We start from the raw sequence: 24671 nt of genomic DNA, 5'->3' as shown, positions 1-24671 counted from the left end.
CTTGGTTGATTGAGAGATACTGAGGGCAGAGGGCAGGCAGCTCTTGGACGGACGCGGGTCTGTTTGGGGGGGTCACGGGGCGTAGTGTTCCATTGTATTCCATTGATGGTAGCCTGGCAGGTACGTGTGGTTTACTTCCTTCCCTGTCCTGTCCCGTTTGCCTCACCCGGGGGCGGAGGAAGTTGAACGCCCGGGCAGGTGCCGGAGAGACCCACCCGGAGCTGAGTCCGAAGTCTCCACGCACCCAGTCCCGGCCCGAGCTTGTTCACCGCCCCGGCTTGGCGACGGGAGGCTACAGATCCAGTAATGAATTGGCCCTCCGTTTGCCTCTTTTCCTTGCTCATGTAACCGATACCCCTTCCTCTTCCTTGCCTCCGCCAAACACTTAATTTGCAGGTTGCGCCTCTGCCGGCACAACCACCCTCTCCTTCTCAACGACGACAACCGGGGCCCTTGTCTCTGCTGCCGGAGATCCCCCAGCCGCAAGAGCAGGCGCTGCCGCCGCCTCCTGACCGCCCCTCGCCCAAGCCTCGAGAGGTGTCGTCAGAACCTTCTTCAACGCCCCAAAAGCATACACGGTAAGATACATGAGCAACAGATTCATCATGCCCCAAAGCGCCACAAACACCTGGAAGACAACCCAAGGGTTATCAACAAGGTAATCGCCCAGCCCGATCCCCGCCTGCTCCTCAAACTCGGCGAGCGCGGTGGTGAAATTCTTGCGCGCGCCGTCGTCGTCGGAGAAGAGACCCTCGCCGCCGGCTTCTTTGTCTTCTTTATCGGCTGCGTCGAGCGAGGACGCAAAGACGAAGAAAGCACCCATTAGAACCACCAGAAAGAGGGCAAAGACTACGCGCGCGAGGTGCAGGAGCCAGGTTACGGAGAAGAGGAAGAGGACGAGGGCGCCGTGCGGGGAGCCGTAGTCTGCTGTTGCGAGCCAGGTTGCTAAGTTACCACCGCCGGCCGGCGCCGCGGCGATGGCATTTCGGGCGTTTGCTTGTGACTGCTGGAGTGCTGTTGAGGGCGAGGCGGCGACGATGAGCTTTGCGACGAGAAAGGTGAGGAGGGAGGGAAAGGCGATGAGCTGGAGGAGGCCTGGGTTCGAGTCTACGGCTGTGAGGCCGACGCCGCCGAGGATGAGGAGGGTCCATGATCCGAGGATGGAGACGGCGAGGGTGGTGTAGAGCCATGAGATGGCTTGGCGGAAGATGTTGGCCATGGCTGGTTGCACCACTTTGGTGCTGTGAGCGTTGCGGATCTACGCGAGGGTACTGATGGGTTGCTGGGGTCCAACGACAGGCTCAGCGCCTCAGCTCAATTCGCGCCAAGATTTCTATCTGATTGTCAGTATTGATACGTTCATGTTGATTAGAAATTCGCTCGCTTGCTCACCTTGGCCTCTGACTTTGACTATCGAGCTTGATCAGACGGGGATGGGTGAGAGGTAAGACGAAAGGTTGAAAGTAACAAAAAGGGGCTCCACTCGTCGTTGCCTGGGATTTTCAGGGTCCCGAAAGTGGCTTAGCGCATCCATCGGCAAAGTGAACTTTGTTGCGACCACCGCCACCCAAGTCCCTTGGACAACGATCCTTCAAGCTATGTGAAGCCTCCACCGTGGTAATCGATAATACTTTTGCGAAGCCAAATCTAGAAAACCAGGTGTATATTGATGGCCGAGCTCAAATATTGACTTTCTGATGTCTTTGCAGTCGTATGTGCCCGGAATTACCTGCGTGACACTGGCCTCATCCATACTTAGTATGGTGAGCTTTTGCGGACAGAGTCATGATGAGAAAGAGTGAGAGGAACTCATGAATGGATTTGAATGCTTTCACTCCCGCAACAGATATCGCGAAAAGTAGCGGACACGACGAGCAGACAAGACTCGGAGAGACCGTTTCCGGGATTGGGATTCCGACGCCGCAGCCTCGAGGACCAGCTTCACGGAAATACCTTCCTCAACTCTCATATTTGTGGCAATAAACCAACCAACCCACACACGTTGTTATGAGATCCAGACTCAACTCGGCCGAGTTTGGGGGGCGCTTCGATTATAATTCCGAAAAGACGAAGGTATGCCATATGGAATAGTCTGCCCGTAACCTCGCCTTACGCTATCGCTGCCTATCAGTCTACGGAATAGAGTGGAGTCAATGCCTTTCTGCCCCATACCAACATCGAGGGGTCCGAAGTGCCTGGTTCGTGAGCTACATATCTTCATGGAATACCCACAAGGGCGTATCCCCAGAATCATGGCAGAGCTTTGGTCAAGTTCGACCGCCTGCCAGAGGGACTCTCTCCTGAGTTTCATGCCAAGGCAACTTATGAAATACTCTGTCGCATCATCGAGGGATGTGTGAAGGTAGAGTCAGGTTGTCTTAGCACTTCGAAACTTTTTCGCCTAAACCCACCATGGTATAAGCTTACTTCCATGACCAATAGATGATGAAGCCAACCGCAGAACAACGTTGCAGGAAATGTCACATCGTCGCCCCATGAGCCTTTCAAGAATGGATCCCAAGGATGCCCTCGGTTAGAATTTGGGGCCACCCAGATCCCGGGATGCCACCGATGGTGACCCGTTTTCATCTTATCAGATCCGCTCTTGCATGCGGGCCAAGCATCAAAGTTTTTTTTATCTGATCCGTTGCCAACCGTACACGCGCCAAGCCGGCGCGATACGACCTTGGAGGGACCCAATATCCCGCCCGCTCGTTGGCCAGCGCGGGAACCGCTCTAGGAGTCCGGGGCCTCTAAGCTACGCGATGTCGCTTCTAGTGCAGATGGCAGCGCAAAAAGTCTTTAATACGACGTCTTGTGTCCCACTTGGCGGACCACAACTGAAGAAGCAGGCTCGTAACTACCGCTTTAGGACACCCATTCGCGGCGAGATATTCGCCCGGTGAACCAACGACCAGCCAACGAAAAGATACTGCCCAGTGCCAAGTCGTGACGTGTGGATCGAGTTCGTGCAAACTCGGGGACTGGACACGCTCTTCGAGAGGGACACCAAGACGCCCGGCCATGGTCAATATGAAATTTTTGCACTCGCTGTGCCGTACGATCTCATCCGATGCCGGGATGTTGTCGGACATGACAGTCATGTCGAACGAAAGGACCCCTGGAAAGATGGTCTTGTCCGGTCTGTCAGTTCCGCTGCAGGTGGTAACCGTGGTTTGGACAGAGTGGATTTACGTAACATTTCTGCTCGTCCTTTCGTGTTAAGCTTCTTTTCATGGAAAATCGTTTCCTATTCCGTACTTTGTTCCGCATGACAAGTCGACTACATAACCCTGGGGTCCTCACTGACACCCTCGTTGTTGAGTCTGCGTTACTTTCGTCTCAAGGCACACCCCCAATCCCAAGTCAGGCGTCCCGTGACAAGAGTTGCCCATCATGAGCTCCCCTTTCGTCCAGCAGGCCGCAGCCGAGAGTCAGACTCAGAGCCTCGACGAAAAGACACCAGGCAAGACAACGACGGAGATCAGCACCGATAACGATGTCGAGGGCGAGAAGGAGGAGGCCCAGAATGGTGTCAAGAAGATCCAGGCCATTACCACGGCTTGGACCTGGAGAGCCCTCATCTTTACCTACATCTTGTAAGTGTGATCCAAGACGGCAGGGCTCAAATGGTCCCCTCACTGACACAGATGATCTTTTTAGGATCTGGGTGACGTCTTACACCCATTCAATGCAACAGCAGATGAACAGCAATCTCGGACCCTACGTTACTTCATCGTTCCGTCGTCATGGCCTCACTGCTACGACTGGTATCGTCTCAGGCCTGGCTAGCGGTGTCTCGCAGTTGCCCCTCGCCAAGATCCTCAATATCTTTGGTCGCATGGAAGGTTACATGCTGGCCCATCTCCTCTGCTGCTTCGGTCTAATTTTGATGGCCGTCTGCCGCAACGTCGAGACCTACGCCGCTGCACAGGTTCGTGAAAAGCTTCCTCGTTACCCAGCTTGTTGATACTTACTTAGTCAAACTAGGTATTCTGGGCTGTTGGAAGTGGTGGTATTGGTTACATTCACACCGTCCTCATCTCTGACACCACGTCTATCCGGAACCGAATGATTATCTACACGCTCAACTCGACGGCGTACATTGCCAATGCGTTCGCCGGACCTATTGTTGCGCAGCTGTTCAACGACCACAGTAGCTTCCGATGGGCGTTTGGATCCTTTGCTATCATCTTCCCCGCCTTTGGTTCCATGATTACGATCATGTTGTGGTGGAACCTCCGGAAGGCGTACAAGCTGGGTCAAGGACCGGAGCTAAAGGAGAGTGGTCGGTCTCTGAAGGAGTCCTTCTTCTTTTACTGCACGGAGTTTGATGGTGAGTTTAACAACCAACGAATATCAATGGGCGACGAAAGCTAAGGGAAACCCAGTTGTCGGCATGTTTCTCATCATGTTCGGATTCTCTCTCTTCCTGCTACCGTTCAGCTTGGTCTCCTACACCGCCAAGAAGTGGGCTGCCGGCCACATCATTGCTATGATTATCCTGGGTATCTTTTGTCTCGTCCTTTTCGGCTTCTGGGAAAAGAAGTACGCAACTACGCCTCTTGTGCCATGGATCAACCTCAAGGACCGGACTATCCTTGGATCGGCTGCCGTGGCTGGTGTCATCGGTTTGAGCTTCAGGTAAATATCTTCCCGTCGAAGGTCACGAACAATCACTGACATCTACAACTAGCTCGTGGGACTCCTTCTTCTCATCGTACCTGCAAGTCGTTCACCGCCAGAGCATCAGCCAAGCTGGTTTCATCGGCAACATCTATACGATTGCCTCCTGCACTTGGGGACCTATCGTAGGACTGTAAGCCATACCATGACAGACTGCCCCTGGTTGGCTTCAATGCTAACATAAATACCTAGTCTCATCCGTCAGACCAACCACTACAAGTGGATCGCCTGCGCCGCCATCCCCGTCGCCTGCCTCTCCACCGGCCTCCTCATCCACTTCCGCACCCCCGACACCTACATCGGCTATATCATCATGTGCCAGATCCTCAAGGCTGTGTCCGCCGGCACGATCATCATCTGCGAGCAACTCGCCGTCATGTCCGTCGTCAAGCACAACGAAGTCAGCGTGATGCTGGCCCTCATCGGCTTGGCCACCTCGGTCGGTCGCTCCATCGGCCGCGCCATCTCGGGCGCCATCTGGACCAATGAATTTCTCGACTTCCTCATCAAGTACCTCCCCGAGGACAACAAGGGTGATGCTGCTACGATTTACGGGGACATCAAGGTGCAACTTTCGTATGCTTGGGGAACTCCCGCTCGCGCTGGTATTGTGCACGCCTACGGCGATGTTCAGCGGCATATGGTCATTTGCGGTGCGGCTTTCATGCCTTTGGCGCTTGCTTGTGTGTTTTTGTGGAAGAATGTCAATGTGGCAAAGGTGCACCAAACCAAGGGCCAGGTCTTTTAGTGTACGGGCTATGTCTAGGAACTCTTCGAAACTAGCCCAGTCCTGTCTAGTATACTACATGAATAGCTATTTACATTATGCGCGTTCGAGCGACGAATGCTGTGAGGAAGATTCCAGAAACGGGAGTTCATTTCTATGGAATTACTTCTCAATGAGTCAGGACGGTGTTCCAAGAGCCTTGTCCACATGATCAGTACAGCTCTGCCATGACATCGTGACTTCCGAAGTACAGAGAAGGTTCAAACATAAACTTCCTTTCCCGATAGTTAAGCAATACTCAGACTTTGGCGTCTCCTACGCTTTTTTCCAATACTTCGGCATCTGCCCTTTCGCGCTCGGTACGGCGTTGGTCTTTGACTTGGCTCCTCATGCCCTCCACCTTCTTTTCAAGTCTTTTCAGCATCTTATCGCTCGTCGTCCAGTCTTTCTTCCACTCTCCAATCTTAAGATAGAGTGTATAGAAGCCGAAAGTAACAAGAACCCATGTCTCTGACAGCTTGTATGCAGACCAGAAAAGCGTGCGCGGGTAAGTCCAAAAGGCGAATACAATGGAAATGAAAATCACACTGGCGGATATTGGGACTAGAGATGTCTGTCAGTGCACTGCAAGGAGTGGACAGAAGTGGCCGGGATTTCGACTACTTACACATCCAACTCGCCTGGTCTCCAAAAGACATGTTGGTGTCGCCGATATCTCTATTGTTCATGCCGAACACACTAGACATGAACGACAGTGGTAGCTTGGCATCAATGTTAGCCTGCGGAATCCCAGCGCAGAAAGGGGAGATGGAGAAATTAGGGGGCAATGGAAGGCAATCAAGAGATTTAACGTACAAATATGATGGTAACAATCGTAAAGATCATGACAGATCTTCCTTGGCGAACGCTCTCGTCTGCCTGTCTGACTGACTGCCATGCCTGCAGAATGCTAGCCTGCTGCTGTTTCAGGTCGAGAAGGTCTTTGATCTGGATATTGTCAGTTAGCGGGTGGGTCAACCCAGGTATTGGTAAAAGAACCCACGCCTTGCGATGTAGTTTCGGCGCTTTTGCGCAGGCTTTCGAGCTCGTTCATTCGGTCGTCCACATCCGATATGAGATCGTATGCCTGTTTGCGGAACGAAGTAAACTCATCCTTCTCGCGTTCCTCTTGTTTCCTAGCCTCTTCCGTAGATCTGACCTCTTCGCCACTTCGCGACATTGACCGGGAACGAAAGTAGTCCCGGTTGCCATCCGGGCTGAGTGTCTCGTCCCGCCACTTACCACTCGGGTCGTAGATGTTTTCAACGTGCTTTACAAACCGTTTGATGACCTCCCTCTGTTTCCCATTGACATGTATCATGATGTCTAGCTCATCGATAATATCTTTTATCTCTCGCTGCAGCTTGCCCTCGGGGTTGATATTAAGAAGCGGGACGTGAAGATGGGATGTGTCCTCAAACGCTGACTTGGAATGGTACACCTTGGAGGCTTGCTCAGTCCAGTGCCATAGATGCTGGAAAGAGACCGTTTGTTTGTTTTGCTATGTAGCAGTCAGTTCCAGGTGACGATATTTCAGCCAGCGAGTTAGCCTACCAGAGTGCCGATGGACTCGGCGAATATGTCCATGACCTGCGGATGTCGATCCTGAACCGTTTTTAGAGGACTCTGCAAGAGATACAAGAGGTCATTGCATTACTCACTGGTGTTTTGGTCCTGTCGAAGAATGTGTTCGAGCACTCATCGAGAATGATGAGCGCTACATCAAAGACAGATCGAATTTGGTTCTTGCGAGCGTGCTTGATACGGGTGCGTATCGACTTGTGAACTCCCGAGGGATCTGACTTGTTGGCGCCGTATCTTTTCGGGAAACTGGTGATGATCGTCCGCTTGTCCAAGATCCACATCCACAGCTGGTCAACCATGACAATCCTGGACACTTTGCGTATCTCGTCTCTACAGTGGTCGCAGCCGTCCTCGTCGGTCTTCGTCCAGTGGCCATCCCATTTATAGCGGCCGAAATTGCTTTCGGATGAGGCCTGAACATCACAGCCAGTGTTTTGCTCAGTGGTTGAGGGAGAAGAGAAGCGCCGAAACGGTTTCTTCTCTTTACAAGACTGTGCAGGGTCTCCACGGCGTTCTCGAAATCTATGGATGTTTCTCTCATCCATAGTTGTGCCACGATAGACAACTTGGTCTCTGTCTCTCGCTTTTGTTGTCTTTAGAGTCCAGTAGTAAGACTGGTCGAGGGTGCGTCGGGGATGTAGAGGTGGATCGTGGTGAAGGTACTTCTCAACCAGACACTGATCTCTATACATGGACATTGCCTCATACAGCCTTGCGGAATCCAAAAGAAACTGCCCTAGCTTGTTCTCAATCCGCAGCCTCCCATGATCGGAGCATTCCAGCTTGGGGACAGACCACAGGTTGTCGCCATCACTGCCGTGCTCATGTTCAACCGCACCCCCTGTTGCTAGTCCACTAGCAACGTCGACCATAGTCTTCTCTTGCTTGCCGTTCGGTTTTCCGCCTGCGTTCTTCTTCCAAGCTTTGATGATGCTTTCCTTATGAATCGGAGAAACTTTGTCGTGGTGCCTGATACGGCAAAGGTCGGGCTCGAGCAGGTTTCGTACTTGCTTGTTGTTGGTAGGGGTTGGCTTGAAAGTACGTTCGCTTACTCTCCGGGCCCGGGCTGCATTGCGCTGCTTCTCAAGTTCCTCTCGGTTTCTCTCCGAATCCTTGTCGATAATTTTAGCCATCTTGTCGCGCTTACGATCTTCCTCCCAGTGCAAGTAGGGCATCTATCAGAATGTGACGTCGATTAGTCCAGGAAATAGATCCTCCATTGAATGTCTCTTGACTTCACGAGCATGTAACTCACAAACAGCACAAGGTTATCAGGGTTGTCTTCCACCTCCCAGATCCCTATTTCAAATCATCAGTATGATTCTAAAGGCAATTAAACGCGATGTAGTAGTCTGAGATCGCAAAAGCAAGTGGCTTACTCGACGAAATACGCTCGCAAATAGCACGCATATGTCTAGCATGTACCAATGTGCGTCTGCCGCCATGCTGTTGACCTCTCCAGTATTCAGGACGTAAGACCATACGGCTGTGCGTTTTCAACGGGTTTCGGTAGATTCCGTCGTACAGTGGACATTCTTCATTGAAGTAATGTGCGATGGCCTCCTGCAACGGAGTGAGCCCAGTGAGCAAGATGGGGAGCTTGGATCACAATGTACCTCTAGCCACTACAAAATCACATCAGCATGGAACTTCATGTCAACAAGATGATTCCCCTCACCTGCATATTGTTATGCGGTATATGGAAGTACCGCACTCTTTCATCCTTATTCGGACTTCCATCCTTATTCGGACGATCTCGAGATAGGATTACGTCCCGAGACTCTGGCCTCTCCGGTGCAGGGTAGAGAAGGTTTTGTAATGTCAGTCTCTGATCAGGAAACTTTCCTTTGAAACGGTAATCGTCTATATCTTCGCTCAACGGCTCCAGATATTTCTCCTGTTCTGTGTAAGGCTCGAAGTAGGATGTGGATTGCGTTGTCCCAGAGCGCATGCGACTGGGTCCGGTCGGACGTCTCTTTTGTTTATGGTCTGTAGCTTCGAATTGAACTGTAGCTTCGCTCGGCGCTCTAGCTGGCCGAGTTCGAAGAGCCTGAAGAGGTGAAGGGGGAAGAGACGGAAGCTGTGGTGGATTGATAGACGTTGGCGAGATATTGATTGGTGTGGTCGGATCGAGCTTCTTGCGCGACTCTCCCGGTCTCAAAATCTTCCACTGAATGAGGTAGCCGTTCATATCTCGTTCTAGCTCGTATGAAGGTGTGTCTTCATCTTCTCCAAAAGCATAATCGACATCGGCGTGGCCGTCCCGGATGATCTTGCGAGCCTCTTCCCTCTCAGGTACCATTCTGCGCCGGCCGTTGCTTGATAAGCTCGGACTATTTGTGAGATGCTCGTCCTCAACATCGCTACTCTGTGCCGATGATGTTTTGCGTCGTTTCCAGTCTCGAATAATCTCGATTCCCTTCTTGTAGCTGTTTGAATTCTTCCATTCCTCGTGACTGTGAGATACAAGATTAACCAAGTCGCAGGGAGGGTGTTTATTCGCTTGATCCTCTGCGTGCTTGTTTCGAGGTTGATCTTTGCAATGGGGACATTTCACTTCCGATAGTGCTTTTCGAAGGATGTCTGTTCGTTTGTATTGTGCTTCGATGCTCACAGCGAGACTCTTGATTCTAGCTTCCACCTTTTCTGTCGCAGTCTTTAGCCGTTCTTCTTCACTGGTGGTAGGCTTTCGTTGCTGCAGCCTCTCAGCCTCGATTTGGATCTCGTGGTCCCAGAGCTCCCAGTTTTTCTCTCGGCTCAGATAGTTGACTCGATCGGCGATTTCGATGCAACCAAAATAGTGAGCAGCGTGATCTCGAATAGTTCCGTGGCTCCCTTCAGCTGGGCCGTGAGGCTCTGCTGATAGGCATGTTGGAGAGCTGGCATGATCTCCCATACTAGCTTTTCTAGGTAGGGGAAGAGAGGTTGTAGAACGGAATGAGCCTCAAAAATGGTTTCACTCAAGCGGTTTTCTTGGGATGAAGGTGGTTTATAGGTAGCCAAGCACTGCAGCTAATTTATCGATGCCCCCTCGCTTCACGGCCAGTGCAAGCACTGTTGGTCTAAGGGGCTCAACGGAGATGGGGGCCAAAACGAGGCTCGCGGTTATGTCGCAGCCATTTCAATCACCTATCCGCATTGGTCAATGGGGTGGTCAGATCGAAGACATGGAGGTCGGTCGCCTGCAGCATGTACCAATTAAGGAGCTGTTTACCTGCTTAGCTCCCACCCGAATCAGTCGAAAGAGTGTATCGGTGGCTGCATGTTGATGATGACCAGCGTTGGAACAAGGCAAGGGGATCGCTTTCGAACCCAGTAGAACCTGTAAGTCCAGTATTAATGGTACACCATGCAAAAGGCAACCGTTCGACCAAAAGTACCCCCGATAAAACGGTGCCGGAATTCATTAGCTACCTTAGTTCCTAACAACGATAATGTCGACTATAACTGACCTGTGTCCAGAATTTGGTCTTTCTGTAAACTTGGTCAGAGGGAAGGAACAAATTGGTACTCTGCCATGCATACCTTCAGAAAACCCCTATGAGCTACTTATCTGCCTGCATGTGTGGTGCAGGCGCGCAAGGGATTGTAGTTGAGAAGTAATGTTCCCACCCCGGTCAAGGTGCTACGACACGAGGTCAGCCGCAGCGGCAATGGCCCAAGATGGACTTATGTCCGTAGGCGAAATGCAGGCCATAAATCAAGAACCTACAAATCCCTACGAAATACTAATGTTTCATTCAGCTGCAGCCTGATCGCACAGGATTATCTCGGGGTCACCGGATGCACAAAAATCAACGTTAGTCCATCATAGTAAGCGAGCATGCCATGGTAGTCATGATCCGTGAAGTAGAAACTACTGTCCTGAGCCATGAGACCATCGTTTTCCGAGTGTACATACTGCTTGATCGGAAGAAAGGGGAAGAACATCAGAGGACTGACCTGAGTCCCTTGCTTGTGTTGAGATCGTAGCCTGCTGCCTGACTCCTGTGACCGTATTTGAATTTTCGTCTAGGCGAACACCATACCATTATGGAGGATTCTTTCTGTATTTCACAGAGTAAGTGATAAAGCACTGCCATTTGAATGAAGCTGACCACAACAGATTCTCTACGTGGCTGATCTGTACCATCCACGGCTCCTTGTTCGTCCGCTGAAGCAGCAGGAAATCCTGCAAAAACATTGCCGCGAACAGCATGTACTTAGGCAGCCGAGTCTTTGCAATTTACTCTCATAAAACCCAGATTATTGGCCAATGCCTTTGCTCGTGGGTCAACTCGAAGCAAGCCTATCTGCAGGTATCCGTATAGCAGGGGTATTTTGGAATGTATGCGAGTCTGGCGGCGCAGAGATTTGACCTATCCTATTGGGCTACGTGAGAAAGTGGGATCTTTGGCCCTCTGCTGCTCAGTTGAGATTCGTTATGTTCGCAACTCTCGGGATAACCTTAGCAACTAGTTGAATCGCGGTTCGGATTGGACTTCCATGAACTCGATCTACTGAGGGCCCGTCGTACCAGCCAGCGACCATGGCTGGACGTTATTTGTGAGTGTACATAGACTCTCACTTCTCAGATAGTTTGCATGTCGAGGTCAGTGCATTTTTTTTTGAATGAGTTGCTGGTACTAACGCGCATCAGCAAAATGATGTGGTTGACACCTTCGCCACTGCTTCGCCATATGTGCCTAGCACGAACATACACTTACTACAAATGGCCTTATGATCTCGAGCTCATGAAATTGCGAGTCGTGAATGGATGCCTGCAGTTACCTTGAATCATTCAAAGTCTCTTAGCGGGGCCCGGGACTATAACGTTATTGGGATGACGACGCTGTTGACGCTGGCTTGATAATTTCCCCGTGGATTGGTACCTAGCTGATTGATTACCAAGGTACGTCTTCCATTCCAGAAAGCATCACAATTAAAACCGACTGCAAACGCCACGGATGGCCATGATGGTGTGACTGCTGACATCAAGTACTTGTGCATGGCAGAAAAGCTACGTGCTGCTTACTATCCCGTGGAACTCCGGATTATGAGAACCTCCCTTTCTCATAGTCGTAGAAAACACACCACGGTATAAGTCGGTAGAGCTACAAACAACGGCTAAGAACTTGAACTGAGCTTGAAGCAAGATCAATGGAAACAGAACATATATAAAACAGAAGCATAGCAATCAGTTACCAATAACCGTCACTTCGAGCACGATTTCATGTTCCATTACTAAACCCCAACATCTTCTCTCCATTAAACTTAACAACGACACGAAAATTGGAAAGACAAACACCTATCTCAAAAGAATGTTGCAAGATCAGTCCCAAGCCTGGCGAATCAGGAATCACGCCCAAGGAGTTTGCACCAATGAGGGCATCGACCAAAACCTCTCGCTCGAGGAAGTGCCTAAACCCAGCCCGAAGGAAGGCCAGGTTCTTGTCCGAATCCACGCTACCTCTCTTAACTACCGAGACCTCCTGGTTTTGACTTCGGACCCCGTATACCTCGGCGGAGATCCTGATGATGGCATAATTCCACTCGGCGATGGCGCTGGTGTTGTCGTCGAAGTCAATTCGACAACATCGAGATGGAAAATCGGCGACAGGGTCATCAATGCTACCAACTCATCTTGGAAAGCCGGCCAAACTCAGGCCGCCTTTGACATTAAACTCGGTCTGGGTGGAAAGAACATCAACGGAGTTTTGCAGCAATATGCTGTCTTCGACGATGATGCACTGGCTCCTCTGCCCTCTCACTTGTCCTTTGAGGAAGCTGCAGCTCTAAGCGGCCCGTATGTGTCGGCTTGGAATGCGCTGTTCGGAGGCCCTCAACAACTGAAGAAGGGAGACACTGTGGTAATTCAGGGTACTGGTGGGGTGAGTGTTGCCGGGCTACAGGTAAGATGTGCTATGCAACAGAATTTCAACTTGGGCTTACGATCATTAGATCGCCGTCGCTGCCGGGGCTGATGTTATCGCCTTCTCAACATCAGAGGAGAAACTCGATCTCCTTCGAAAACTTGGTGCTAAGCATGCCATCGGTTACAAAAACACGACCAACTGGAGCCGAGAGGTTCTCGACTTGACTGGTGGCCGTGGTGCTGACCAAGTCCTTGACGTTGTTGGTGCTTCGACCGTGGCAGAGTCGGTACGTGCGGTACGACAGGATGGTCTGGTAACGGCCATTGGGTTCATGTCTGCCTCTGAGAAGCACGATCTAATTCCAGAGCTCATTTTTGGTGCCAAGACAAGTAAGATAATCTCTAACCCCTAGCTTTCGTGTCTGACATTCTTTTTCAGTCCGAGGCTTGATGTACGGCAGCCTAGGCATGCTTCAGGATCTCAGTGCCTTTATTGAGAAACACAAGATCAGACCAATCATTGCAGAGGCTTATGAGTGGAAAGATGCCAAACTGGCTTATAAAGCCATGCTTGCCCAAGGATTTGTTGGGAAGATTGTGATCAAGGTCGAGTAATAGTATTCACATTTACTTTACGACAGGTCACGTCTACTTGCTTGAGTCTCTACTTCATTTTCCTATGTATCTAAGCAGATAGAAGGCTGCCGGATATACCGGAAGACGTCAGATTGAACGTACTTTAGGGAAGCAGATACCGAACACGAACTTGTTCAGGCGTGTCAACGAATATTGAGGTGCCCGTAGTGGTTTGCTTAAACTTTGTTCACCTCTCACGAGCCCTGCCACATGCAGCTAGTGCTTAGGCCAGCCACCGTACAAAGGTCATGTCTGGAATGCACTCAGTGTCAGCCCACGGAAGAAGAATGCCGGTAGGATCTCGATAACAGCCAAATGACGTAGTATATTTACAACGTATCCCCTCTGTCACTTAGACAGATCTAAGACGCCATCACCTATCATCCCTTTAAAGGCCTTGGCAACCCCAGGCTTGGCATCAGGGATTGTAGGAGTAGTAGTCGGATTCTCATTAATCATCTCATTATGGCGCCTCTAAATATCTTGATCGTAGGCTGCAGTATTGCCGGGCCAACACTAGCCACATTCTTGCTGATGTCGCCGGTGCCTGCATCTGAGAAGCCGTGCATCACCATTTTGGAGAGAGCGTCTATCTTTCGCCCTCAAGGCCAAAACATCGACGTTCGAGGCGCTGGGGTAACCATCATCCGCAAGCTTGGACTCGAATCAGCTATTCGGTCAGCTACCACTGGCGAAGAAGGAGTGCAGTTGGTCGACAAGGAGAATCGAGTTTGGGCAGCTTTTGGAGCGGACAAGAGCGGAAAGACGCAAACACCGACAAGTGATATCGAGATCCTGAGAGGACGGTTGGCACAGTTGCTACTAGAACAGAGCCAGAAAGTCAATGATGAAGTTCAGGCTGATGACGGCGCCGGAATCGAGTACATCTTTGGCGATTCTCTTGATGACCTAGAGCAGGATGGAGACAAGGTACACGTCCACTTCGCCAAGAGCGGCGAAAGACGAACCTTCGATCTGGTAGTTGGAGCAGATGGTGTGCAAAGTCGAACACGCATTCTGACTTGGGGTGAGGCTGGCGAGGAAGACAGGAGAAGAAGGCTCGGGATGTACGGAGGCTTCTTCAGTATGCCTCGTGGTCCGACTGACTCGACATGGCGTCGCTGGTTCCACGCGCCCGGTCGACGTGGCATCATGATCCGTCCATCTGGCGTGGAAGATAGAACAACGGTCTTCATGGCTGTTGTCAACGAAAAAGATAGCCGATTACGGGCTGCTGGGGAGCGAAAAGGCGGAAATACGGATGCTCAAAAAGCCATTCTTCAAGAGTATTTCCAGGGGCTCGGCTGGGAAACTGATCGTGTCATCAAGGAGATGATCGCCACAGACGACTTCTACTACGACACTGTCTGTCAGATCAAGATGGACAAATGGAGCAAAGGAAGGGTTGTTCTCCTGGGTGATGCCGGGTATTGCGCTTCTCCTCTATCTGGGATGGGAACGACTTTGGCAATGAGCGGCGCTTATAACCTAGCGGGCGCGATTTTACGGCACCCAAATAATCTTGAGGCTGCTTTCAGCGACTATGAAGAGAAGATGCGTCCTACTGTTGTTCGCGCGCAAAAGCTGGCACCTGGTATGCCTCACTCGCTCCATCCCGAGACGGTCTGGGGAGTTTGGCTGTTGAACGCGATCATGTTTGTTCTCTACTGGTCAGGGCTATTTTCCTTTTTCGCGAGATTCGCTGGACCACCGGCGAACAACATCCCGGTGGAAGAATATGGGTTCCAGTCACTACCGATTTATAAAGACTATTAGGTCCGTCGGGAGATCGACATTACTGTAGGATAGATCCACCGCTCAATCCTTAGGACAGCTCCACTACTTTAAGAAATTACTTTTAGACGTTGAATGCTTAAAGAATTAATCGAACGCAGGCTTGAAATCAATCAGTCGGCGAGCAACGTAATAATGCGTTACTCAGTGAGTCATTTCCCGAGGTATTGGGGAAGAAACTTGTTCGACCGGGATACCAAAGCAGTGCTTTCATGTTGGTATACTATAAGATTCGATAAGTGAATTGCCTTCAGGTCGAGTCAACGCCCGCTGAACATCTTGCTCCTACGATTGACCACAATGCCCTCACGCAAAGTCCGATTCTGGATTTACTCGACAGCACGGTACTAAGATCGCATTGCCCGGGTGTAACCGCCCATCATTGACCGGCCGCGAAATACAGCGCACTAGGCAGCGAAAGCCTATGTAGCGGAGCTTTGACTAAAGAACTGAAGAATTTGAACTAGTTGCTTGGACGTAAGGTTCAGAGTGGCTATTGACAGCGTATAAATAGACTTCGGACCCATTACTTACCACTTTGGGGTATTGTATCCAGCCGACATCAGCGGACTTGGCCGGGTCGCGCGGCCCCCGAAACAGCGCGCGAGAAAAGAAATAACGATAAAAAACGAAACATGTGCAAATGCTTCCTAGTTGGGTGAAGGCGCATTGTCAGCAAGTTTCTCATATTTCGGGACCCGACCTCGCCTCTGCCGTTCAAGTTCTTACAATCTTTGTTGTACACTCATCGGCTCCCGCGTCGTCCGCTTGCACACCGAGAACTCGCCTACGAGATCGACGAGCAGTAGCCCCCAAAGGACCCTTGCTACAGGCCTATCGCTTAGCAGAGGGAGAGACATGGACGACAGCCAGCTGGACGCCAGCGGCCATGAGGATGGGCCTGACGATGCGCCAGAAGAAGCGCCTGAGCCGTCCTCGGCGAATCCTCAGATTGCTATTCGCAGGGCTGTAAGTGACTCAGATGAGCTCTGAAGATTCCAACTGACTGAATAATTAGTGTGACGCTTGTCGTGCTCGCAAGGTGAGTGAGTTTGCTTGTTGAGAGCCATTTACACCGACCATTTACTTGTACCCACCGCCAAGGGTTGACAACGATGGGGCTTCGCAACTATTCAACCTTGGCACAACGTTTGTTTTTGGAACAAAGCAGACACTGACCTGGATATAGATCCGCTGCAATAGAGAATCACCTTGTTCATATTGCACGCACGCCAAAATAGAGTGTACACATGCCGACAATAAGCCCAAGGAGAAACGGACCAGAATTCTCATCACCCCACAATAGTAAGCAGGCATAGCACCGAACACAGTGTTCGCCTTTGTATCAGCCCATCACGATGTATTGTCGTTACACTAGGCCGAAGTTCCAAATAGGTTGTTGTGCAGTCTCAGCTAACATGTTTGACTTACCTTAGTGAACGCAAAATTGATCAGATTGACCGTCGACTCGAGACGGTCATCCGCCTCCTGCAAGACATGAAAGTCAATCCATCTTCTAAGAGTAATACAAGTCGAGCCGAGCTACTCAATTTCGCATTGACCACAGCTGCCACACCTCAGGTCGAAGGCCCGCCATGCTCAGCTCAACGCGTCTCATCTACTTCAACTCCTGCCACCACGGCAAGTCAGACCATGCAATCAGACGAAGGTGAAGGCGGCATTGTCGAGGGGGACTCTTCTCTTGCAGCGCATTCTGTATTTGCTACCGAGTTTTTGCAAAAGGTTGTGAGCACAGAGTCGCTGCAGGACTCAAGTCTAGATCTCGGCGAGACGCTTGATGCGTTGTCACAAATCGTCAATGCCTTGAAGCAACCGACTGCCGCGGGGGAGATGACATATCCTCACGCGAAGCCGTTTACTCGGGTTCGTGCCCAGGGCATTGAGTTACCGCCTATAGAAAAGGCGGTGCACACTATCAGAATCGCAAAAAGTAAGCACGGTGGAAAATACCTTTTAAATATGGGCTTCCCGCACTAACCGCGGGTTGATCTCTCAGGTCAACGTCTCACGGGCATGGCTTGGATATACGACTTTTTGCCATCCCGTCGGTTCCCGGATCTCTGTCTCAATGTCTACTTTTCGGACAACTACTCGGAATATGATTACATCACTGTGAACGGAGGCCTCTATTCGCTGTTCACAGACTACGCTGCGCAAGTATCAGTTGATGAACAAAAAGAGTACTTTGATTATGCCAAGTAAGTACACCTGATGAGAACTATGTCTGAATTTGGACATCTAACTATTTGCAGGATTTGTCGTGTGAATCTGGAAACGTGTTTAGCGAATCTTCCGCTCCATCTACCGGCATCTTCTGATGTGATTGTCGCGCTTCTATTCGGAGTAAGTCTCGTTTTCTACATCAGCGAGCAATTGCTGGGAGCTAACTCTGGCAGACTTTCCATGCCGTTGAAATCTCAAAACCTACGCTTGCTTGGACACTGTCCTCTAAAGCATCAGAACTATGTCAGACTCTTGGATACCATCGAGCAGAGTCTCTGAAGAACACTAAAGATGATGGCAAGCCCACAGTCCATGGGATGCACTGGCATCAGTTCCTCTTCTGGAATGTTTATTACATCGACAAGAGTCTGTCACTTCGCCTGGGCAGAGCATCAACTATTCCAGACTGGCACATTACCATGCCTCTCCCATCACTGAAAGAGCCGGTCGCAAGTCCGATACTACCATACTTGGTATTGTGGATTCGAACAGCGAAGTGTCAGGGTCAGATCTATGAGCTGCTGTACAGCCCCGACTCGATGATTCAACCGTACCATGTTCGTCAGACCCGGGTTCATGAACTAGTCTCCCTTCTCCACGACATCGATCAGAAAACGCAAGAAACCACTGTAAGTCCAATAGTAGCTTCAAACCTGGATAGTTGGACTTACGGAAGACAGGCCAATTATCAGGCATTTGCCAAAGACGGAGTGGAAGAGCACTTTGCCGAGTTTTACCTGTCTTCAGACTACGTTCTTCGGCTTTCACTTCTTACCCTGGTGTACCGGGCTGCCCCGAGAGTTGAAGGTTCGCCAACAACATTCAGCCCTGAATGCATCAAGGCTGCACGAGCAGCACTGGAAAAGCATCAAGAATGCGTTGCTATCATGCGCAAGTCCCACGATGTTTACTTCGCAACCTACATTCACTGGTTAGTCAAACGAACACTTACATGATGTACCACGTTTTAACATGAACTTTTCCCCGCGCAGGACCGTGCTTTTTGCACCATTCATTCCCTTCATCGTTCTTTTCTGTCAAGTAATCGAGACCCAAGACAAGGAAGACTTGGCACGACTGCATTCTTTCGTTGTGTTCTTGCAAGAGACATCAAAAATGTCTGACGCAGCAGCCAAGATGTGCCGCCTTTTCCAAGTCTTATACAGCGTCGCTCTCCGCTTCGTTGAATTCCGCGCGTCAACTCCTCAATCGCGACAGACGCAAGCTAGCGCCGAGATGGACGCTTACCTAGCGGCCTTGGGATTCCCACCAAAGGGGGCTGAGGGAGGTCAACATCCGCAGCAACAGCAACCGACCGCGTTCGCTCAAATCACAAGCACCGCTCCGGACGTAGTCCCCACGTCTGGAATCGCGGGTGTCGGAGTGGACGCCATGGACGAGAGCTTGAGGCCTGGGAACCCGATGATGTGGATGACCAACGCCGCTCAATTAGAAGATTTCTTTTACACTAATACGGCGATGATGGACCTACTACAAGAGCCCGGATTCGAATCAACTCAGCAGCACTAGAAGCTCAGATTGCACCGGAAGAGCAACGCAAGAGCTGTACGACATAAGTATGATCAATACAGCCTCAGAGGCATTAGGTGGCATGCCTTTACCCACATGATTACGAGCGAAACGTCGAGAGAGCGCAGGGTGAAGCATAGGAAGGGACCAAAAAAGGGAAATAAGTCATAGAAGGCCATTGTTGAGCCTATTAGTCCGGTCGCATGTTGGGCTCTACACAGCTTTTTGTAGAGAGGTCGTGTCACTTAGAGACCTTCCGGCTGTAAGGGAGCAGCTAAGTCTCACTCAGCCGTAGAAGCCAAGTCAGCACGTGATTCTCCCCTCAATTCTGCATATTTATTGCCTCAACCGTGACTACCTAGCTCAAACATCAACAAGACAGCCTCGAGCTTCAGCCAAAGGACAAAACCGAGCGTGCGATGAACTTCGTACTGCAGTCCCAAAATCATCACAATATCATGGAGTCTGAGCCTGAATCTACGCCTGTTCTTCTGAGTGCGCTTCTTGAGTGGTGTGATCGGGTGAGGAGTGACCGCGAAGCTCTGCAAAGGTGCAAGAGAAGCCTCGAAGATGCGAGCCTGCGGAGACAGGAGATGAAGGACGGGTGCCCATTCTGTACACTTCTCGACGAAGCAGTCTCAAAGTTGTATGGCGACTACCTTTCTGCTGGCAGGTCACTCGGATGGACTTCATTCCCGCGTGCTCTGGAGGCTATACGTGATGATGGGGGAAACCCACTTCGATTCTGTGTATCTGAACGTAAGCAACTCCAGCCGTTGACATCATCGCAGGGACTTGCCAGGAACAGATTGAAACTAAATACCTGGGAGATTGCACGGCTAATTATTTGAGCTAGATACTGAGTTGACTGAGCGTCTACGCCCATTCCCGACTTTGGGTTTCGGCACCCGACATCTGTCTGAGTATAGGCCTATTTCCCGCAATACCGCCTCCGAAGCGACTCTACAGATAGTGAAGGAATGGCTTCTTGACTGTACAACAGACCACCCGCTATGCAGTAAGGATGATAAAGTCAAGCTGCCAAGTAGAGTTATCTGTATTGGCACAAAGGAGTCTGAAGTACGTTTGCTAAGCACGAACGGTTCCATTGGCAGATACGCCTGCTTGAGTCACCCCTGGGGCAAGCGGCCGTTGCTGCGAACACTGAAGGAGAATTTCTCCCAGTTCGCCAACCATATTCAGTGGTCAGATCTGCCTTCAACTTTCAGAGATGCCATCGACTTTACCCACCGACTTGGTCTCAAATATATCTGGATCGACTCCCTGTGCATTATTCAGGATGATCCTCTCGACTGGCAGACGGAGGCCGCAAAAATGGCCGACATTTATCAGAATGCCTACATTACACTCGCTGCTTCCAAAGCAGTTGACTCCAGCCGTGGGCTTTATACTTCTTCCTTGGATCCTAGACATCGAGCGCACCAGCTATCGCTCATGAATGATGTAGATGATTCGGATCTCAAACTACACGCGTATTCGGAACTGCTACATATTGATAGTTTCTGGTCCTACTTCCCTATCACGAAGCGGGCATGGGTTTTTCAGGAACGTCTGCTATCCGGTAGAGTTGTGCACTTTGCGGGTTCCGAATTGAATTGGGAATGTCGCTCAACGAGGACGTGCGAGTGTGGTGAGATCTCGACCTCCACCTCTTTGCCTGAGAAGATCCAGTTCTCAGGTAGTTTGGCCGAGTTAAGCGGGCAGTACAGTTCGATGACAGCAGAACAGCCGCCTTCGACTCAATCAAATGGTCAAGACGAAAATCTAGACTACAGCAAGTTTACCCCGGCACTACTCCATTCGCCCAGGTGGACCAAAAGCGTCAAAACGTGGCGACAGACAGTACAGTCCTACTGTGCTCTCAACTTGACATTTTCAAAGGATATATTTCCGGCTCTGGCTGGCATTGCAAAAGTTTGGAACCCACAGTACGAGAAGGTCTATCGAGCAGGACTTTGGACGGACTCGTTGCATCTGGACCTCTTGTGGCTCGTCTACAAGCCCGAAAAGCGCCCCGATGCATGGAGGGCCCCGACGTGGTCTTGGGCGTCTCTCGAGTACCACAACGATGAGTTCATACGCTTCGACTCTGACTCAGATTGTAGGAACTCAGGTAAAGGCAGTTGGTTCTCGTTGGGCAAGACGGGAAGCGACGATTACGCCCCTGTTGCAGATATCATTGAGGCAGTCTGCGTTCCAGCTGGCATTGATCCGACCGGAGAACTCAGTTCTGCCCATCTCCTGCTCTCAACTTTTGCGATCTCCGGAACCCTAGTGAAGTGGCCTGGTGTGCTCGTTGAATACGGGGTCAGCCCCGTCTGGCTCGTTGTCGGGGACTTGTGGATCAGCCAGGGCGACAGCCATACCAGGGGCTTGCAGTTGGACGCCCCGATCATTGGTGCGAATGACGGGTGGTCGATTCCCGTTCGCATTATTCGCATAACGGATTTCGGTATCAACACAGGCAACCCTCCTGAAATGGCCTGTCTGGTTATCCGATCGAAACAAACCGCAATTACAGGTGTGCAAATTGAGTATGAACGTCTAGGTTACGTCCGATTTGTAGAACAAGGATTCTCACAAACGCCGGTCATCGCGAATAAGTATCCAACTCTAGAACCCAGCGTTGAAGATTGGTTGATAAGTTACCGGGAGTACATCAAAGGAAATTATACGCGGGAATCGAAGGTATCAAATCTGCGGCGTCTCAAAGATTGTTTCGAAGAGTCAGGGCGTAAGATTTTCAAAATTGTGTAGCTATCTAAACGCTCTCCTCTCATGCTGGCACTCAATACTTCGCGAAGAGATCTGGGCCAAGCAGTGCCCAAGGTATTACTGAAAAAGGAACATTGCTGGTACTTCATCTTGTTTTATGATCTCATCTGGTTTGTAATATCATCCGCATTTTGAACTTGTAATTAAATGACAAGCAGGTAATATTTTTCAATACTCAATCAGTAGATTGTGATCGATGTCTTGGGCTTTGCAGCTGCCCATACGTTTCGATACCAGACCTGCCTTTCAGACCAATCATTGCAAATAACCTCCAACAGCCCTACTCTAATGTAAGAACTCGTCGCATCTTGGGCAACAATCAGAAAAGAATCCCGTGTGCCTTTTGTTCGCGCTTTTCTGCTACCCAACATGAACCCATATCCTTTGATGTAGATCAACTCAGCAGGAAGAAAAGTGCAATGCCTACACAATTCCGGGAATTTCTCAGGCCGACTATTGCGTATGAAGCAGCGGTTCATTCGTTCCACTGAAGGGTCAACCCATACCTCCGATTCCGCGGACCCAAACTCCAGCGGTGTCTCGCCAGTCACTGGCGCACACTCTTCCCGAAACTCTCGCTCGTCTTCCCGGGCATAAAGTAAATACCTGCCGTATATCCAATCTGTCCCACGTCGCTTCCAATCCCATTGCGTGCACGGTCTCTGTATCATGATAGGCAGACGCGCTGCTAACACCGTTAGGAAGCCAAAGGACACCGATCCATAGAGATCAGCTCCAGCTGGTGAACAGCTTATCTGGACTGTATCCTTGATCCCGGGAGTCTCATCATCCAACAACTCGGCATCTAGAAGTGTACGATACTCTACTTTGCAGCCACTTCCTGTGGAAGCCCAAGACCAAGTCGGTGCGATCCATCCTCTTTTCAGTATTTTTGGGCGTTGCTCCTTCCAATCCGCTACGGTAACAACACGCCACATGAGGTCTTCTTCAAGATTGTTCTTCCACATACCAGCTAAATATGTGTCCTCTATCACTTCATTAGTTTCGTGAGCAAGACCTGACAGTGCCGGGAGCATGTCCCCGGCGAACGTTAGGTTGAGGCAGGTGTACTCGCTGATAACGCGATGCCATCTCTCGTAGTGATCGGGGTTCCCATATTTTGTGGGGATGGTGGTACTTGATGTTGTCCTCGGGTTGTTCCGCAGTGCAAGATACTTCGATCGAGATCGCAGTGGTATGTATGTGCCAGAATCCCGTATCAAATTGTGCCAGTTGTAGTGTTGCCTGCCTCCGCATTCGCAGAAGTACCCGATACCACAGTCGAATGCCATTTCTCCATAATTGCAATGGATAATCCGCCGCGATAGGAGACGTTCTTGGAGACACCAAGCCCTATTGAGAAGGGGAAAATACTCTTGTATCCTAGCGTATTCTGACATCTCGTCCCGCTTCTCGCCTATTATCAAGGCCAGTCTGAATTCGTTACCACCTTCAGTCGTGATCTGAAAGAACTGACTTGGAATTGTCTTCGAGTAGCAGCCTCCTTTAGAGTCGTGAGACCAGCTTACGGCAATAGTCGCGTATGAGTTGCGGTACACGTTAACCATCTGAGCTGCCTCCTTATCCCAATCTTTCTTGTCATTTTGTATGATACAAAGCGAGTCGATCCAGAGATAGCGGACCCCAAGTTTTCTCGTGATCTCGACTGCTTGTTGGAAGCTGGGCGGAAGTGAATCCCAAGATATTAACTTGAATTGCTCTTTCAGATTTTCGGTTTCCGTTTTGCACTCGATCTTGATCTTTCCCCAGCAGTGACTCAGACACATGTATGTCCCTGTTTTTCCAGACGTATCTACTAGACGGACTCCAAGCCTGTCTCCAGGCCGAGTAACATCGACGAGTCTGGTGGGCAATTTCAGTTCTTTTCCTGTGCCACATTTGTCGTGTAGCTCGCACTCATTGATCCAAGTCCGGATTCTCTGGAAACTTAAATCAGAAGAAGTATCCCCAGCCACGCCGTTGGTGGTTTGTATTCGGCGGAACAAACTGTTGGTCCCTGCCACGTTGAAGAGTCTGACATAATACACTTTGCCATCGGAAACATCCATTTCTAGAATGCCAGTGAATTTTCCAATCCACCGGAATGTTGTAGATGAAGCAATGGCTCCGATATTGTTGGTAAGCGCGCTGTTCAAGACAGTCTCCAGAGTCTTACAGCTCCCACAACCATTCCGGGCTGAGAGATTCAAGTCATCGTACGTGAAAGACTTTCCTCGGGCAGCTTTTTTCTTCTGGTTCTTGGAGAGTTTGTCTTTTTCTGCTCTCAACTTTTCAGCGTCTGCTCGGGATAGTGTGCTCTGGGAGTTGAAAATGGCGCATTGTAGCAAGCATCCTGTTGTTCCGAGTACGTCAAAAAATTCAAACGATCTTGCATTCGTATCTCCCTTGAAGCGCTTTTCGAGGGCGTGCTCTAGGGATATTGAAACTATTTGAACAGCCATCTTTTCTTGGCGGTGAATTCGTGTGGATGTTTCTTGGAAAATGCCAACTCAGGAAATCTGAAGACGGGCTGAAAATCAAGGAATGGAAATAGCCCCAGCCCGCTACACTGCCAAGCCTGCACTCTTTTCAAGCCATTTGCGTATGCAAAGCTCTGATTCTGAAACCGAAATAAGCGCTAAAAGCCAGGCATCCAGTGATAACCCCCAAATCACCTCAGCTGGAAGGCACTGCGCCTCACCGAGATTCTATGTCGCCTCTAATTGGAACAATGCTGCCTGATCTCTCCGACTCAAGGCTTCCGTTATATGCAGAAACACA

The 24671-nt window shown here is 50.4% G+C and overlaps 6 protein-coding genes across 6 annotated transcripts; 4 read left to right on the top strand and 2 right to left on the bottom strand.

Annotated features, from left to right (window-relative positions):
- Nucleotides 1-385: 385 nt before the first annotated feature.
- Nucleotides 386-1219, bottom strand: N0V96_010050 (uncharacterized protein; the record flags this gene model as incomplete). Its single annotated transcript, XM_053197426.1, has 1 exon — nt 386-1219. The coding sequence occupies one exon, from the start codon at nt 1217-1219 to the stop codon at nt 386-388; it is 834 nt and encodes a 277-aa protein (XP_053045130.1).
- Nucleotides 1220-3396: 2177 nt separating this feature from the next.
- N0V96_010049 (uncharacterized protein) lies at nt 3397-5434 on the top strand (the record flags this gene model as incomplete). The annotated part of the gene is made up of 6 exons (XM_053197425.2): nt 3397-3599; nt 3664-3934; nt 3991-4336; nt 4392-4644; nt 4697-4819; nt 4879-5434. 6 exons carry the CDS (start codon nt 3397-3399, stop codon nt 5432-5434), a joined length of 1752 nt encoding a protein of 583 aa, XP_053045129.2.
- Nucleotides 5435-5711: 277 nt separating this feature from the next.
- On the bottom strand, nt 5712-8211 carry N0V96_010048 (uncharacterized protein; the record flags this gene model as incomplete). The annotated part of the gene is made up of 6 exons (XM_065758828.1): nt 5712-6016; nt 6081-6174; nt 6269-6400; nt 6456-6926; nt 7007-7057; nt 7114-8211. 6 exons carry the CDS (start codon nt 8209-8211, stop codon nt 5712-5714), a joined length of 2151 nt encoding a protein of 716 aa, XP_065612595.1.
- Nucleotides 8212-12336: 4125 nt separating this feature from the next.
- On the top strand, nt 12337-13505 carry N0V96_010047 (uncharacterized protein; the record flags this gene model as incomplete). The annotated part of the gene is made up of 3 exons (XM_053197423.1): nt 12337-12927; nt 12977-13280; nt 13330-13505. The coding sequence occupies 3 exons, from the start codon at nt 12337-12339 to the stop codon at nt 13503-13505; spliced, it is 1071 nt and encodes a 356-aa protein (XP_053045127.1).
- A 486-nt stretch (nt 13506-13991) lies between these two features.
- N0V96_010046 (uncharacterized protein) lies at nt 13992-15302 on the top strand (the record flags this gene model as incomplete). Its single annotated transcript, XM_065758827.1, has 1 exon — nt 13992-15302. The coding sequence occupies one exon, from the start codon at nt 13992-13994 to the stop codon at nt 15300-15302; it is 1311 nt and encodes a 436-aa protein (XP_065612594.1).
- A 1671-nt stretch (nt 15303-16973) lies between these two features.
- On the top strand, nt 16974-19094 carry N0V96_010045 (uncharacterized protein; the record flags this gene model as incomplete). The annotated part of the gene is made up of 3 exons (XM_053197421.2): nt 16974-17246; nt 18245-18495; nt 18557-19094. The coding sequence occupies 3 exons, from the start codon at nt 16974-16976 to the stop codon at nt 19092-19094; spliced, it is 1062 nt and encodes a 353-aa protein (XP_053045125.2).
- Between the last annotated feature and the right edge of the window lie 5577 nt (nt 19095-24671).

This window comes from Colletotrichum fioriniae (assembly GCF_027942845.1).
Source record: "Colletotrichum fioriniae strain IMI 355084 chromosome Unknown scaffold_13, whole genome shotgun sequence".
Lineage (NCBI taxonomy): Eukaryota > Fungi > Ascomycota > Sordariomycetes > Glomerellales > Glomerellaceae > Colletotrichum > Colletotrichum fioriniae.
The sequence above is the reverse complement of the archived record's forward strand: the minus strand, read 5'-3'. Positions and strand labels throughout refer to the sequence as shown.